The sequence below is a fragment of the Callorhinchus milii genome, unplaced genomic scaffold (genome assembly GCF_018977255.1).
Source record: "Callorhinchus milii isolate IMCB2004 unplaced genomic scaffold, IMCB_Cmil_1.0 Scaffold23, whole genome shotgun sequence".
NCBI classification, from domain to species: domain Eukaryota; kingdom Metazoa; phylum Chordata; class Chondrichthyes; order Chimaeriformes; family Callorhinchidae; genus Callorhinchus; species Callorhinchus milii.
The window spans coordinates 399,398-416,293 of record NW_024704764.1 but is presented as its reverse complement, the minus strand read 5'-3'; the positions used below and the strand labels follow the sequence as shown (position 1 = coordinate 416,293).

The 16,896-nt window shown below is 48.3% G+C and overlaps 1 protein-coding gene across 29 annotated transcripts in view; it reads right to left on the bottom strand.

Moving 5' to 3' along the window:
• The window catches only part of odad4 (outer dynein arm docking complex subunit 4), a 69,703-nt gene extending 54,495 nt beyond the window's left edge, over nucleotides 1–15,208 (bottom strand). For 18 of the 29 annotated variants that reach the window (XM_042343243.1, XM_042343246.1, XM_042343256.1 and 15 more), the window contains exons 1-11: nucleotides 14,996–15,207; nucleotides 13,739–13,870; nucleotides 12,834–12,987; nucleotides 10,919–10,980; nucleotides 9,634–9,805; nucleotides 7,724–7,948; nucleotides 6,525–6,732; nucleotides 5,450–5,536; nucleotides 4,356–4,552; nucleotides 3,682–3,782; nucleotides 2,724–2,817 (exon numbers count right to left, since the gene is read on the bottom strand). In XM_042343243.1, the coding sequence (XP_042199177.1) occupies nucleotides 2,724–2,817; nucleotides 3,682–3,782; nucleotides 4,356–4,552; nucleotides 5,450–5,536; nucleotides 6,525–6,732; nucleotides 7,724–7,948; nucleotides 9,634–9,805; nucleotides 10,919–10,980; nucleotides 12,834–12,987; nucleotides 13,739–13,870; nucleotides 14,996–15,124 (1,561 nt within the window). In that variant the 5' untranslated portion in view covers nucleotides 15,125–15,207. Of the gene's footprint in view, nucleotides 1–2,723; nucleotides 2,818–3,681; nucleotides 3,783–4,355; nucleotides 4,553–5,449; nucleotides 5,537–6,524; nucleotides 6,733–7,723; nucleotides 7,949–9,633; nucleotides 9,806–10,918; nucleotides 10,981–12,833; nucleotides 12,988–13,738; nucleotides 13,871–14,995 lie in introns of all 29 variants that reach the window. The other 11 variants (XM_042343258.1, XM_042343250.1, XM_042343249.1 and 8 more) reach the window with 4 other exon arrangements.
• Nucleotides 15,209–16,896: the final 1,688 nt, after the last annotated feature.

Genomic DNA, 16,896 nt, shown 5'->3' with positions numbered 1-16,896 from the left:
GTGAGAGTTGGCCATTGTGAAAGCTCTATTATCAGGACTTCATTTGGTATATGTGGTGAAAGGGAGTCATTTCATAACTAATGAAGCTGTGTGATTGTGAGAACCCCATAACTGGCTTCAGTGCTCCCTGGGGAACAGGAAAATAATTTTCTCTGGTTCCCCCTGCTGATTGTTATCAGGGATGCCTTGCTGCAGTGTACACCATTCATTGTACAGTAATGGATTGGCCGTCCAGCAAGGACAGGGTCAGCCAGGAATACGCTGCCCGCCCAGGTTCAATAGCCGGCAAACACTCGCTGTTCAGGTTCACACGAGAATGACCACTCGGACAGCGACCAGAGAGCAAAGGGTGAGCAATACCTGAGATTGCAACCAGCAGAGCGACAGGGAGAAAACAGGAGGAGGAAATATAGAGAGAAAGAGACTCTTGGAGGCTGCTCAGAAGCCTCACTCAATGCTGCATGAAGGTTCCATCACATATTATTGAGTTCCTAATCTTGCTGCATTATGTTAGAAATGCCACATTGGAGAGTTTCCAACATAGAAAGGGAGTCGTACCTCGATTACTCGAATGGAGGTGGGTTTTGGAGCAAGATTTCCATAACCCTAGACATCTGCCTAGGTTTTTACGACCTTGGACAATACTTTAAAATATGCAGAATATCACGTAGTCTTCTTCTCAGTCACTGGCTTCCTGCCTCTGAAAAGTTTCTTCACAGTCTGATTCATCTTCAGTATTCCCTCTTTTAGTACCATCGCATCAATAATAAACTCACCTTCCCTTTCACTGTATTTGTGATTCTGAAAACTAATCAGTTTCCTAAAGGTCTACGGTTCTGGGCAATTACAAACAGATACAGCTTTGGCCTCTTGCTTTGATTGAAAGTGCTTGAAAGATGGCACAAAGTGGTCCATCCCCAAATTTGGCTCAATCACCTCCAAAACTACCTCCTCTCAAAGGAAAGTCATTCAAGGGTTAGTCAAAGTGCGCTCAATGAGGAAGGTCTTCAGGCAGAGCTTGAAGGAGGCAAGTACTCAAGGGTGACATGTGGGGCTGCCAAACCAGACAGGTCTGCAGCAATTCACATCATTGTTGATGATTGGCCATCAATTAGAGTCACAACAACAACAGATTACATTTGTATAGTGCCTTTAATGTTGGCCCTGCACAGTGGTGATGGGGTCACGGAGCCTGGTGTGGGAGAGGACACAAAGCTGCAGAATTCTGAATGATCTGCATCTTGTGGAGGGAAGAGTTGGGAAGGCAGACAAGCAGGGAGTTAGCATAGTTGAGCTTGGATGTGATGAAGGTGTGGATGAGGGTCTCAGCTGCCTGATGGGAGAGGCAGTGGCAGAGCCGGGTGATGTTGCAGAGGTGGAAGAAGGTAGAACAGGTCATGAAGGTGTGAAAATGCCCTCAACCCTGGGAACCAAAGCTCTAAAAGATGCTGTTGACTGCTGAGCAGTCATTCTCATCGTGTACGAAGCAGTGTTTTAATCATCAACGAAGTCTACAAACCTCCTGACTCATTGCTCCAACAGGTAGTTTCAAATTATTTTCATTGGTATAAAAGTGTGTCTGACCTTCTCAGTCCCACTCAGAAAAATGAATGTCTTTCTCTCAATTTCACGACTGCTGCCAGGGAAAATATGTGATTGTTGTGGCTGAAACATTAATGAATGCACATTTTTGTTCCCGGTCCTTAGTTTCCAGACAGCAGAAATCCAGGGTTAATGGTGTTTGTAAAGCAATAAATAAAGCAGAGGACAGATGTGTAATAAGGCTGATGGTAAAATATTTCAACAACACCAACAACAAATTTCATTTTATAGCGCTGGACAGTCAGGAATTTGGATCCGAGCAGGGGTTTGGGATTAGGGGCGGTGGAGGACCTGAAGGGTAGGGGTGGGAGGGTGGCCGAATGTGTGGTCGAAGAGGAGGTCTTTGAAGGAGACAAGGAGGGGCGGCCAAGCTCCAAAGGGTGGGGGCAGAGAACCTGATTTCAGAAAGGGACTCGGAAACACAGAACAACATGAGAAAATCACCCCTGCCCTGTCTGCAACAGATAGATTTCTACATAGAGAACATACCCTGAGGAGAAAGTGTGACACCAATAATAGTTTCAGGTCCTGTAAAGTGCAGATCTGGATCAAGCATTGCTGAGCCTATTGTATTAAACAGAGCCAGTTACGCAAATTCCACTCACTCCTTCAAGATATACCTCATCGGTTCATCAAAACTCCAATCACCATCATCACAAGATGTCTAAGGTTCTGGATGAATAAATAAATGTAGATCAAATTTTTTCCATTGTAGTTTGAAGTGTTTATATCTGTTAATAAACAGGTCCTGTGCAATGCTGCATAATGTGTCGCTTATATAGAGTCCAGAGCCTCTGAACTTGGTCAGAGCTCACCTACTACTTGGCTAACCCTCATGCAGCGTCTCAGTAAGCCAGAGTCTATGTTGAGGGAAATGAAAGTCACAAGCAGAGAAAAACACAAAGGCTGCTGACACCTCAGCGTACCATCAATGTAAATGTACAAACACAGGTCAGTAAAGTGCTTCAAATAGGGACTTGGGGCTGGGGAAAAAAAATCAAGAAAAAGGAAAGAATTTCCTGGGATGGTAGCTGATATTTGGTTGCTTCTTGTGTTAAGTCTAGACGATGTCCATCTGTGTTAGTGGTGTAATCTGTGTGCTCTGTGCTAAACGTTCCTACCTTTCATCCAGACCGATGAGATACTGCCTTTCTGCTTTTCGATTTCTTCTGCTTTCAACTTTTCAACGATTAGACTGTTCACATTTGTCAGAGCCTGAGAGGAGAGTGTGACACAATGTCAGTTGGAGGCTCGCAACAACAACAACAAATTACATTTACACAGCGCCTTTCCGTCCCAAGGCTCTGGACGTAAGGGATTTGGACCCGAGCTTGAGATCAGTGGGGGTCGAGGGCAAGGAGGGTAGAGATAGGAGGGTGACCAAAGGTACGGCCAAAGAGGAGGGTCTTGACACGTACCTTGAAGGAGGCAAGGCGAAGGGACTGTGAGATGGAGTTCCAATGGATGGGGGCAGAGAGGCTGAAGGCCTGATCACCTATGGTGGGGAAGGCCGGGCGGGGGCCGTGGAGCAGGCCAGAGCCTGATGAGCAGAGGGAGTGGACAGATATACAAATACCAGTCGCTATGGCTTCTCATGCAGAGCCAGAATGTATCCTCAGTGGTCTCAATTTAACTTACTTGATTCAACTATTTTGCTCGTGTGGGGGGTTTAGGGGGTGAGGGGTGAATGGGTGGGGGGTGGTCACACCTGCCGCCGGCCTTCATTTTTTGGGTTGACAACAATTGTCGACAAAGTACCAATTCATCACGTTGAAAACTTATCTCAGGGTTCCCAGAGCAAAGAGAGTGCTCACTTTTTTCTCCAGATCCCAGTTTGTGCATATCAGTAAAACACTAAATGATCTGCGCGGTGAGGTCTTGTCCTGCCCAGAAATCGAACCTGGGTCCTCTCACTCGCGAGCCGGGTGCGCTAATCTATGCGCTACAAGACTCCATATAACAGTACATTTGTGCCCAGGAAACACCAGTTAAGCTTTGAAACCCATTACTTCTGACAGCTCCGTAACTCACAGGACCCCAATTCTCCACAGGAAAGCCGTTTTAAACATGGATACTCACTCGCAAGATGGCTTCTTTCGCTCTCTCATCATTTAACAACACTGCTTTCTCCAACGCCTTTTCAAAGTAGATAACTCCAGCCCGATAGTTGTTGAGTTTCACTGGAAGAGTCGAGAAGCGAAGAGCTCAAATTTCAACTCAAACTAAGATCTTCTTAGGAGTTTGCCCAGTGTGAAAAATACGCTGAGACTTCTTGAATTTAATTTATTTTACGCTTCTAAAACATTGCCAAGAGAATTGGACAGACATCTGTTCCCTGGCCTTACCAATGTCACTCAGTAGCCAGCTACTGGCAGGTAATAATAATAATCCTTGCATTTGATATAGCACCTTATCACTTTGAGGTCTCAAAGCACTTCACATGATATACTGTAAAGTGGAGTGACTGTATATTTTGGGGGTGAAACGTGGCAGCCGATTGTGCACAGCAGTGTCCCACAAACAGCTGTGGAATGAGTGACCACATTTTATTTTGAAGGGATTATTACCCCTGAAAGTGATCAGCCAATCGCCAAACAACCGGGTTCTTACTTACTGCTAGATAAACAGAGATGTCTGGAGTAAGGAAACCTGCCTAAGGTTGGGGATTAAGCAGGTCTGAGGGTAGGGAGGTGCCAGGACATGAGGGGATTTGAAATCGATGACAGAAACTAGGCCTGGTTTTGTCTCCTTACTTTCAGCTTGTGCCACTAGCACGCTGGCATTCATCTTCCATTCTTCATCTCCCGATTCCTCTGAGCAACTCAGGGATTTTTCACCAAAATCTCGAGCTGCTTCATTGTTGCTGAGCTCCAAGTGACAGCGCCCGATCTCATGGAAAAGCCAGGTCCTCTCCAGGCTGGTTTTGGCTAGAGGTATCTTCTCCATCCACCTGGACAAGGCCAGAAGAGGAAATGAATGAGCTTCCTGTAGTAAAGGCTATTCTTCTGAACAATCGCTTGAAACAATCTAAATAATAATAATGATAGTAATCCTTGCATTTGGTATAGCGCCTTCACAGAATATTCTGTAAATTGCAGTAACTTGTTATGGGTGAATGCGGCAGTCAATTTGCACACATTTGTCAATTGTCCCACAAAAAACTGTGAAGTGAATGACCAATTTAATTTGGGGGGAATTATTGGCCAGGAGACTGAGAGACAGAAACACCTTCTCTTTTTCGAATGGCGTCATGGGATCTTCAGCGTTTTATTTATTTATCTTATTGTCTGATGGAACCTGTAGTAAACGCTTTCACCTGGGTTGCCTGCACGCTGCTAATCTGGAGCTTCTGGACACGATAATAACAACAGCAACTTGCATTTATATAGCGCCCTGATACAGTGCTGGATGGCGTGAAGGGCGCTATATAAGTCATAATAATCTTTGCATTTGATTTAGAGCCTTATCACATTGGTGAGATGTCTCAAAGCACTTCACGGTATACATTGTTAAGTAAATTAACTGTGTATTTTGTGGGCGAAACTTGGCAGTCAATTGCGCACAGCAGCGACCCCACAAACACTCGTGGATTGAGTGACCAATTTATTATTTTTTTGGACATTACTCTTGGAAAGCGATCCATTAATCGACTAACAACTGGGTTCCGATTTCCTGCTAAGTAAACAGAGGCTTGTGTGTGGAGTGAGGAAACTTGCCTAACATTTCACCCTGCCAGGGAATCAAACGCAAGTCCTCTCGCTGGCGAGGTGAGTGCGCTAACCACTGAGCTTCAGGACTCCTAATAATCTCAGGAGTTGCCCCAGTTTGTGCCGAAATTTATACTTACACCTCCACGGCATCCGCGAACTGTCCGATCCTGGCGTACACTCTGCCGATGTTGTCCAGGGCGCGTGACTTTGCGTCGATTAAGTTGCTGTTTGGAGCGAGAAAATATTAATTTGTTGAAATAGAAATTTCGAGACATGCAGAATTCCCACCGGGACTCAAGCCACGGCTCCCAATCGCCCACAGGAATAGTGACTGGTAATCCTGCTTTGGGGCTTCCCCCTAAGAGCGCAGAGATGTGCACAACAGTGTCCCACAAACAGTCATGGAGTGAGTGATCAATTTTTTAACGTTTTATTTGGGCGGATTGTTGACCAGGACCCAACGGGAGAAACTCCCTTCTCTGATGGACCTTAGTTTAATGATTTAGCTGAAGGATCAAAGCGTGCAAAGCAGCAACGTGTGATACTGACCCCTGGGCGCAGTCTCACACTCGGTCCATATTCCGAGCCGAGGTCCAGGCATCTCCATCAGGGGGCGATGGCTGGGGAAGTATCCAGCTAAACTGGGGTTTGGCTGAGGTCTGGACGGAGCTCCACCAACCCAGGAAGGAGTGACAATCATTTGAGATAAAACTGATGCAGAGACTCTTTCTTAGGAAGGTGTGTAACTCATCATCAACAACAACTTGCATTTATACAGCACCCTTCACGCGGAAGAGTTTTGGAGCTCTTAAGATTGCCGGAGGCTGATCCTGAGACATTCCTCTTTGACCGTGCCTACGGTCACCTCCACTGCAGCGAACGGCTGTGGGCAAGGTCAAATAGGAAGGTCTTCAGATTGATCTGAAGACTGGCAAGGAGCGGGCAAGGGGCAAGGCAGAGGGATTGAGGCAGAGAGTTAGAAAGTTCACAGTCTCAGGGCGTAGTGGCTGAAACCACGGCCGCTGATGGTGAGGAGTTGGGGATGAGGGACGTGCAGAAGGCATCAGAACCTCATCATCGTGACTAATAAAAAAGGGACGAGAAATTGTTGTGGGAGTGAAGCTCTGAATCCAGTCACTGCACCAGGCGGCAGAGTGTGGCGAGCTCGTCCTGGCTGGGAGTTCCTGCAGGAAATAAACATGTCTGACTCACTGTTCCTGGGCGAGCTCCAGATCGTTCTTGTGGTTCTCCAGGGCCTTGGTCATGTCTCCGAGCTCAATCTGAGCGTTCCCGATGCAGCTGTACAGATTCCCAATGACTTCTTCCTTGTTGGGAACGTCGAGTTTGGTCCAGTTTTCCACAGTCACTAGGAGCTTCTTGGCCTTCTTCTGACTGTCCTCAGCATTGCCGCTGGCCAGCACTGAACAAACAGAGCATCAACAGGTCAGCGGAAACCCTCTGCACAGATCAAAATATCTATTTGTCTTACTCCACAGTTGTTTTGAAATAGCATTAATACCCACCATGCAGCGCAGATCATAGCTTCTTTTGAGAAGATGGGCACTTGCTCACAGGAAGCTTTTAGTAGCACTGCCTGGAAGGGAAGGCACTGGGAGAGAATAACCAGAGCACTGGGAGCAGCGTGGCCTCTCAGTCAGGGAGTTTTGGAAGGGGTGTGAAATAGTAAAAATATTAATAATAATGATAATCCCTGCATTTGATATAGTGCCTTATCACGTCTTCGAGACATCTCCAAGGGCTTCACAGAATATACTGTAAAGTGAATTGACTGTATATTTTGTGGGCAAAATACGGCAGCCAATTATTTTTTTTGAAGGGATTATTCTCCCTTACTGCTAAGTAAACAGAGGTGTGTGGAGTAAGGAAACTTGTCTAAGGTTTCATCCTGCCTTAGAATCGAACCCGGGTCCTCTTGCTTGTGAGGTGAATGCTCTAACCACTAAGCTACAGGACTCGACATGAAGGTTGAGGAGAAAAAATTTCCTGTAAGTTTCAAGGTTTGTTCCCAGCGGCCGGTTCAAATGCATTATAATAAATAACAAAAAGATTCCCTTTCCCAGAACCTGAAGTCTGAGGATTTGGTTCTCCCTTCCTCAGTATTGCTTCCTCCAATAAAGGGAGAAGCATTGGGCAAGTTCCTTACTCCACACCCCTCTGTTTGCCTAGCATTAAGTAGGAACTCAGTTGTTAGTCGATTGGTGGATCCTTTTCCGGGGGTAATAATCCCTTCAAAAAATATTTTTTTTTTTTTGCTGGGTGCCAATTGCACACAGCAGTGTCCCACAAACCTGTCTGGGATTGAGTGAATTTCCAGACTTTGGTTCTCAATACATTACGATTGATTTGGTTAAGATATTAGCTGTGCCTCTCCCCTCTACCAAACCACGTACTTTGGTCGATCTCCTCGAGAGTATAAAGGATGTATTTGGTGGGGCTCGCTCGCTCCTGCTCTCTGGTGATCTTCCAGTTTCTCTCCCTCATTCTGCGGTCACGCTCGCGAGCGTAAATGGGCTTTTGCTGTCTCCAGAACTCGGTGCGGGTATCCAGGAATGCAATGCCACTCATTATCAGGTCTAGGATGGTGGTCCCACTGCTAGTGCTGGTCTGCGATAAGTCTGCGAGAAAAAAAGGAATTGCTGGTCAGTGACGCGCTCAGAAGGGATTCTGCCCTGAAACCACATTATAACCCAATACAACGTCTCCTGCCAATTGGAAGTCTCCAATGTCAACAACAACAATTTACATTTACAATTTACATTGCCTTTCACGTCAGGAGGTCATCTCAAAGCGTCGCACAATAGCTGGCTGAAAGAGGGCTATGAGAGCAGGAAGTGTTACCTATGGCACTAAAACAGGTGAGTCAGCCAGTCTGTACTCGCATTTATACTTCACGTGAGCCCCACCGTTTCTGTTCCCCTCTCCCATACGCCTCTATTCCCTTCTCTTTCACGTAAAGTGCTCCGGGATGCTTCCCTATGTGAAGGGCACTATATAAATCCAAGTTGTTGTTGTATGCATGTTTTCTTTTAAATGCATTGATGCTTTTTGCTTCAACCACAACCTCCAGCAGCGAGTTCCACATTCTCAACAGCCTCTGCGTGAAAACATTCCTCCTAAGCTCCCTAATAGATCTGTTGCTGGCTCGTTTATATTGACACCCTCTCATTTTGGACTCACCAACAAGTGAGAACAGCCCATCAACGCTCACCTTATCGAATCTTTTCGTAACATTTAACACCTCGATCAGATCCCCTCACAATCGTCTCAACTCCAGAGAGAAAAGCTCCAACCTTCCCCATCTTTCTTGATCGTTGTATCCACTCATCCCTACTCACATCCTTTTAAATCCCCGCTCCACTCTCTCCAATCCTTCCCGTAATCTGGTGATCTGGTGATCAGAATTTTTTCCTCCCTTCTTCAAGGGCAGCATTTGGCTGCCACCCCCAACACGGCCCCAGGCTGACACACGTACCACACTCGCTGAGCTGAGTTACAAGTTCTGGAATAATTGTCCATCTACACTCACTTAACTATCAGGACCAGTGTCCCTTCCCATTGCCCCTCCCCTCCGCCCACCCACCCCTCTCTTCAGCAGTTTCCCTAAAACACATAGTTTATAGGAATATACTTAACGGTAGCGACCGAAACAATAACAGAATAACAGTCGCAGTTAACAGAAAATGAAAGAGATAATTGTAACAACTGTTGGATACTGCATATTAAAAGGACCTCTTATTATGAAGAGCATCATCTAAAAGTGTGGAGTCTTGTAGTGTAGTGGTTAGAGCACTCGCCTCGCAAGTGAGAGGACCCAGGTTCAATTCCTGGGCAGGGCGAAACCTTGAGCAAGTTTCCTTATTCCACACGCCTCTGTTTACCCAACAGTAAGTGCGAACTTGGTTGTTAGTGGATTGGCGGATCCGGGGGTAATAATCCCTTCCAAAAATAAATAATTTGGTCACTCAATCCACCACTATCCATGGGAGACTATGGTGCACAATTGGCTGACGCGTTTCGCCCATAAAATATACAGTCAATTCACTTCACAGTATATGCTATGTCTCAATGATGTGATAAGGAGCCATATCAAATGCAAGGATTATTCTTATTATTCTTATTATAATTAACCCAGTGCCTGGGGACGTCCTCCTGACGTGAAAAACATTATACAAATGTAAGTTTGTTTTATTTATTATTGTATATTATTATTATTAGCATTATTATTATTATAAGGAGTCTATTTGTTGAGATGCCCTATGGCCAGAAGAGCTCAGTAGGGATCCTGGGTCCATAACTTTACCATCATCCTTCAGCAGCTTCTCCATGTATTCCTTGTCACTGTAAAGCTCTCCCAGCAACTCCCTGAGAACCACTTTATTGGCTTTTGGTTCTTCCTCTCCCACTTTCTTATTCTGCATTTTGGAAGCCTGCTTCTGCCGTCGGAGTTGAGCTTTGCTTTTGGGGGCTAAATTCTTGGTGGGCGATAAGAGACACAAGAGGTTTCAATTTTCAGAAAAGTGCAGTGGCCGCCAACAATAACTGCTGTGCACTGTGGTTACTTTAAAGATCTTTTTTCTTAAACATTTCCTGTGAATTTTATGCTCTTTGAGGGGGACGGACGTTAGTGCTGGGAGTTGGTACACTTTCCAGGACGCAGCCTTAGGAGGGCAGGAAAAGCATTGCTAGATTCGCTGCAAAATCCTTCCACTGTGTCCGAAAAACGAGCTGAGCCCATTCGGATGATCTCCTCCCCAACACACAGCTATCTCAAAATCTAGGCCGACTCTTCAATTCAGTAATAAAAACAGAAGTCCCTGGGAACACTCAGCAGGCCAGGCAGCATCTATGGAGAGAGGAACTGAGTTCTGACGAAAGGTTATCTCACGCTTCTCTCGCCATAGATGATGCCTGATCTGCTGAGTGTTCCCAGCGGCCCCTGTTTTATTTCAGCTTTCCAGCATCTGTAGTATTTTGCAATGGGTTATTTTTAGTCTACTTCAGTGTTGGGGGATGTGCTGTGTTATCGGAAGTATCTTCCTTCGAATGAGATGTGATGAGATGCTAAACGTCTGCCTGTTCAGGTGGACGTTAACGATCCAACGACTCTACTCAAAAAGAGAAGGGAGTTTCTCTTTCCTGGTCTCCTGGCCAACAATCCCCCAGATAAAATTGGTCACTTACGATTTGCACTTTGCATTGCAACTTCCATGAGTGAAATCATCAATTCAGATCAATAATGTTTTGGCCGCTGTGACAGGGGGAGAAACCCCATCACTGCCTTTAATGGTTGTTGCCGCTCAACCATAATGGGAGCTATCAAGGGCAGTGATATTTGGGCACCAGTCCTAAGTCATAATTGAAATCCAGTATAACTGGGGGCTGGAAGAGTAAGAGGAGACGGTTGCACAGAGTTAGAGCTTCCTTCTTCAAATAAACCTTTTTTTTATAAAACTATTGTGCAAGTTTTATTTTTCGGGCCCATAAAAGCCATGTCTATTAGGAGCTAGGCTGAAATGGTCCAAACAGGTATCAGGAAACCTCTTTTACATTTCGCAGCTAGTCTGTCCATTTATGAAAGATCTCACCTCATCCCGTATGTAGAAGAAGGACAGGTCTCCTTTATTCTCGAGCTTCACTGAGGAAGGACCTGCCAAAAACAACACCACTGTCAGCAAACACTCCCACTGGTAGATACACAGCTCTAGAAATCTAAACAATGCAGGTTAGGACTGTGTCTGTGGGCATCTATGACAACCTGGTTCAGCTGGTAGCACTCTCATCTCTGAGTCAGAAGATTGTGGGTTCACGCCCCATGTTACCCTGTTATATTTCACCTACAATATCTACAGTCAATTCACTTTACAGTTTATTCTGTGAAGCCCTTTGAGACGTATCAATGATGTGATAGGGTGATATATCAAATGCAAGGATTATTATTATTGTTGTTATTAATATTATTTTGGGATTTTGAACTCATATTCTTGGCTGACACTCCAATTCAGTGTTGGGGAAGGTGAGGGCAGATGGGACCTCGGTTTAACGTCTCATCTGAAGGACGGCAATGCAACACATACCCAGCACTGCGTTAGAGTGTCAGCATAAATGGGTTCCAAGTTCCGATATGGGGCTTGAACCCACAATCTTCTGACTCAGAGGCGAGAGCACAGCCAACAGAGCCAGGCTGACACAAATGTGGGAAAGATCCTCTGCAAGAGGATTGTGTATGTGGACTTTGGATGTCCCAAAGTAATGGACAGTTAAGGATTTACACCCAAGTTGGGGGTTGGAATCAAGAGGGGTGGAGGGAAGGGATTTGGGAGTTAGAGGCTAGGGGTTTGGGAGGGTGGCCAAAGGCACAGTTGAAAATAGGAAGGTCTTGAGATGGACCTTGAAAGGGGCAGATTGGAAGAAAAGCTGAAGGCCTGACTGCTAATGCTGGAGCGAGCAGGGCAGGGAACATGGAGCAGTTCAGTCCTCGCTGAGTGGAGGGAGCAGATAGATTAGTATAATGTTAATGGGTCACAGAGGAGGGAGGATAAAGTCAGTGGAGGGCTTCAAAAGTGAAAACAAGGAGGGCACACCATATCTAAAAAATTGTATGTAGAGGAAAACGATCACAAGATGTCAAGAGATCACATGAGAAGTTCTAACGAAGAAGGTTCTTGGTCCAACTTGATCTCATCCTTCCGGAATATTCACCCTTCAAAATCCCATTACAGCACGAGGTTGGTTCCTAAACGTGCGTAAGGCGCTATAGAGGAATCGCCATCAACATCAACAACTTGCAACAACTTATATAGCGCCCTTCACGTAGAGCGCTTGATAGTGATGGAATCTGACACTGAGCCGGGGGAGAGGGAAGGCGGAGGTGACCATAAGCACGATCAAAAAGGAAGGTCTTTAGGCGGGATTTGAAGATGGGTAGGGAGGGGGCTCGGTGGAAGGATTGAGAGAGAGAGTACCAGAGTTTGCAGAATGGCTGAAGGCAGGGACTCATGGAGATGTCAGGGATGCTTAACTTTATCCCTCCGCTCAGCAGACTCCGGCTTGCTTCACGTCCCCCGCCTCGCTCGGCCCACCATTGGTGGGCGGGTCTTCTGCAACTCTGCCCCCACCCTCTGGAACTCCATCCCACAGTCCCTCCGCCTCGCCCCCTCCCTTGCGTCCTTCAAGAGCCATCTCAAGACCCTCCTCTTCGACCGTGCTTTCGATTTCCCTGTTTCTCCCACTGCCTTCCAGCCTCCCTGATCCCGACCCCCAGCTCGGGTCCGAAACTCTGACTGTCCAGCGCCTTGGGACATTCTCCTGACGTGAAAGGCGCTATGCAAATGTAATCTTGTTGTTGTTGTTATGGGAGGGGTCAGACCATGCGCTCATATATACAACTGGAGGAGAATGAAGGAGTGTAATACGTGAATAAGAGAAAAAGTGCGATCTTATGAAAGTGTGAAAAATTCAAGTGAAAAGAAAAGAAGAAGATTCAACTGAACATAACCGTACTCCCAACAGAGTTGTCGATGGCCTCCTGAGCTTTCTGAATTCCGAGGCGAAAATCTTTGTAATCCGGGCGGAGTTTGTGTCCTCGGTGGTAGAACATTAAGGCAAGTTCAAACTCCCCCTGACTGTACAAAGCCTCCGCCTTCCGATAAAGCCCCTAAAATGGCAAAAATAAATACTCTGTTAGCACTTTCCTCTGTTGTCTGAAGCTGGACTTTGCTCTGTAGCAGAGACACCAATGTTTGGGGGGACATTGGTGTCATTGGTGGACCAACCGCAGATTGGATGATTGCTTAGCCAAACACCTCCGTTCCGTCTGCAAGTACAACCCTGAGCTTCCGGTTTAACTCTCCTTACCACCCCTACTGTGATCTCTCTGTCCATAGCCTCCTACACTGTTCCAATCAAGCACAATGCAAGCTCAAGGAACAGCATCTGATCTACCTCCTAGTCATCTTACAGCCCTCTGGCCTCAACATTGGTCTTAACCACCTCAGACCTTAAACACAGCTGCCATCTTCTTTCAGCCTTGCCTCCCACTCCCACTCTTCTGTAACCATTCACACACCCTCTGGGTCTCAACCACATCTTTTCTTTCTATAATCTCCTACTATTGCCTCATCTTGTCTTGCACCATCAATACCTGTGATTTCATCATCTCCTGTCCTCCACCTATTTTTTTCTTTTGTCTTTCTTTCCACGTCCCCTTCTCTGTTTGTCCTTATAAACTGCTCCCTTCCAACATCACCCAGTTCTGACAAAAGTCATCGACCTGAACGTTAACTCACTTTCCTCTCTCCATAGACGCTGGCTGAGCGTTCCCAGCCACTTCTGTTTTTATTACACTAATGTTTGTGCTGTTCACACTGCCGTGGAAACTGCTATGTAACCTGCAACACGTACCTTACCTTACAGAATTTCTTGTCATCTTGCTGTGAGGTTTCAGCATCTCTGTAAGCAGACGAAGAGTCTCCCAGCGAGAGATAACCCCGAGAGCGGGCAACCAGACAGTTCTTATTGTACGGTTCAAGGTTAAGAGCCTGAAATAAAACGTTGATCTTTGTGAGGAAAAAGGTAAATCTTTAAACGACGAGCAGAGTTCCGAAAATAATACATTCCTTTCTTTTCCATCTGTTCTCAATTTCACAAGTTCACAAGATCAATCACAAGATTGGCCTGGATGAAGAAGGCACTTCGGCCCATCTGATGAGACGATAACTGAGGTCCCGTCTGCCTGTTTAAGGTGAACATTAAAGTACCCCATATGGCAATATTCCAAAAGGGTAGGCAGTCTCTCCCAGTGTCCTGGCCAACAAATCCCCCAAATAAAATCGGTCACTCACTTCCCGGCTGCTTGTGGGACATTGCCGTAATGCAACTGGATGCCTCATTTCGCCCATAAAACACACAGTCCACAAACACTTTCCAGTATATCCTGTGAAACACTTTGAGATGTTTCAACAATGTATTAAGGCGCTGTATCAAATGCAAGGAATCTTATTATTATATTTCACCTCATAGGGAAGAGATTGCATAATATATTCCAGTTTTCTGTTGCCCCCTCTCTCCCCTTTTTCAAGTCCCACCCGAAAACCTTTCTTTTCGACCATGCTTACGGTCACCTCCCCTTCCCCACTCGCAGTCAGGCTCCTCCACTGTTAAGTGCGCTGAGATGCTACTCTGCCTGGAAGGCGCTATATAAGTGCAAGTTATTGTTGTTGTTGCTCCCTCCCTTTGCCTTTTTCAAGGCACATCTCACCTCAAAGGTGTTGTTAAACACCTTTAAGTTTCCCTTGCAGTTTGGTACGTGCCATTGTTTCCGTGGATCGCTTCGAAGCAACTAAGTGAAAGACTCAGTTTATAGCAAGTTTATATGGGTGGGGGGGGAGGGAATTTAATACAATAATAATAATCCTTGCATTTGACATTGCGCCTCATCACGTCTTCGAGACACCTCAAAGCGCTTCACAGATTATACTGTAGACTGTACATGAGGTGAGAACGGAATCAGAATTGGCAGCAAGAAGCTCCACAGCGGAATAACGTTCCGAAACTCAATGTCCCGGTTCCCTTGGGGGAAAGAGCAGCTGCGGATTGTCCCTAAGCCTTCAGGGGAGGGGGAGGCAGTTGTTGTTGAGGGGTCAGAAGGAGGTTGTGGCACTTACCTTTGTATAACTGTTGATGGCTTTGGCATAGGCTCCTTTCTGGTAGAGTTGGTCGCCCTCTGACATGTAGGTGAGGAAGCTACTGGTTGGTGCCTGGATCAGCTGCTCCTCATGCTCCTCGTCAGACATGTTGGAGGTTGCCCTGTGCCGGACTGTGCTGGACTGTCCTGTACCAACTTATGCTGGGCTGAGCTGGGCTGTGCTGGGTGTGTGGGGCTGTGCTGGGTGTGCGGGGCTGGGCTGGGTGTGCGGGGCTGGGCTGGGTGTGCGGGGCTGGGCTGGGTGTGCGGGGCTGGGCTGGGTGTGCGGGGCTGGGCTGGGTGTGCGGGGCTGGGCTGGGTGTGCGGGGCTGGGCTGGGTGTGCGGGGCTGGGCTGGGTGTGCGGGGCTGGGCTGGGTGTGCGGGGCTGGGCTGGGTGTGCGGGGCTGGGCTGGGTGTGCGGGGCTGGGCTGGGTGTGCGGGGCTGGGCTGGGTGTGCGGGGCTGGGCTGGGTGTGCGGGGCTGGGCTGGGTGTGCGGGGCTGGGCTGGGTGTGCGGGGCTGGGCTGGGTGTGCGGGGCTGGGTGTGCGGGGCTGAGCTGAGCTGAGCTATGCTGGACTGGGCTGTGCGGGGCTGGGCTATGCTGGACTGGGCTGTGCGGGGCTGGGCTGGGCTATGCTGGGCTGGGCTATGCTGGGCTGGGCTGTGCGGGGCTGGGTGTGCGGGGCTGGGCTATGCTGGGCTGGGCTATGCTGGACTGGGCTGTGCGGAGCTGGGCTATGCTGGACGTGTGGAGCTGTGCTGGGCTGTGCTGGGTGTGCGGGGCTGGGCTATGCTGGACTGGGCTGTGCTGGGTGTGGGGAGTTGGGCTATGCCGGACTGGACTGGGCTGAGCTGTGCTCGGTGTGAGGAGCTGTGCGGGGCTGTGCTGTGGTGTGCGGGGCTGTGCGGGGCTGTGCTGTGGTGTGCGGGGCCGGGGATGGGTGTGCGGGGCTGTGCGGTGCTGCCGCCGGGGGTCGGGAACGCCACCGAACCGTCTCCCAGCAACGCCTTGACAACAAGACGCCGCCACCGCTTCTTAAAGGCGCCGCTCCCTCCGCTCCCCCTCCGCTGCTCAGGGGGTCACAGAGGTCCGACCCCCAGAGTCTATCCTCGGGGCAAAGGCTCGGAGGCGACCCTTTCAGCCCAGAGTGTCCCTCAGAGAGAGAGAGAGGGAGAGAGTCCTTCTCTTTGCTGTTCATCAAAGACCAGCTGCTGGGAGGAGGCTGTGGGGCGACCACTTGCTATCAGTGGGCGACTGGGAAAAGTGATGGTCAGCCGTGAGCAGCGGCTGTGCTCACCTCAACAAACACCGCCCCCCCCCCCCCCGGGGACAGCGTTGCACGTAGCAAAACACGTCTCCCAGAAAGGCAGTAAGCCCCCACCCATCATGGTGGGAGATAGGGGGGGGGGGGGGGTGGGGGGGCCTGGGCTGGGGGAGTAATCATAATAATTGCAATAATAATACCAATGACAATCCTTGCATCTGACATAGCCGCCTTATCACGTCTTCGAGACGTCTCACCCTCGTATTCGAGTCCCTGCACTCCTCTGCACCCCCCCCTCCCCCTCCCACCGACCTATCTGACCTCCTCTCTCCTCAGCACAGTGCCCGTTGCCTTCGTTCCTCCGGGTCTGGCCTCCTCCTCGTCCCCCGAGTCCTCCGCTCCAACCCTCGGCGGCTGTGCCTTCAGCCACTGCGCCCCGAGGCTTTGGAACTGCCTTCCTCACTCCCTTCGTCTCGCCCCCTCCCTTCCTATTTTCAGGTCTCTGCTGAAGACCTTTCTTTTCGACTTTGGTCACCTTCTCCCCCTCCCCCCGGCTCCTCTCCCTCCCCCTGGCTTGCCCCCCCTTCCCCTGGCTCGGTCCTGGGATCTGTTACT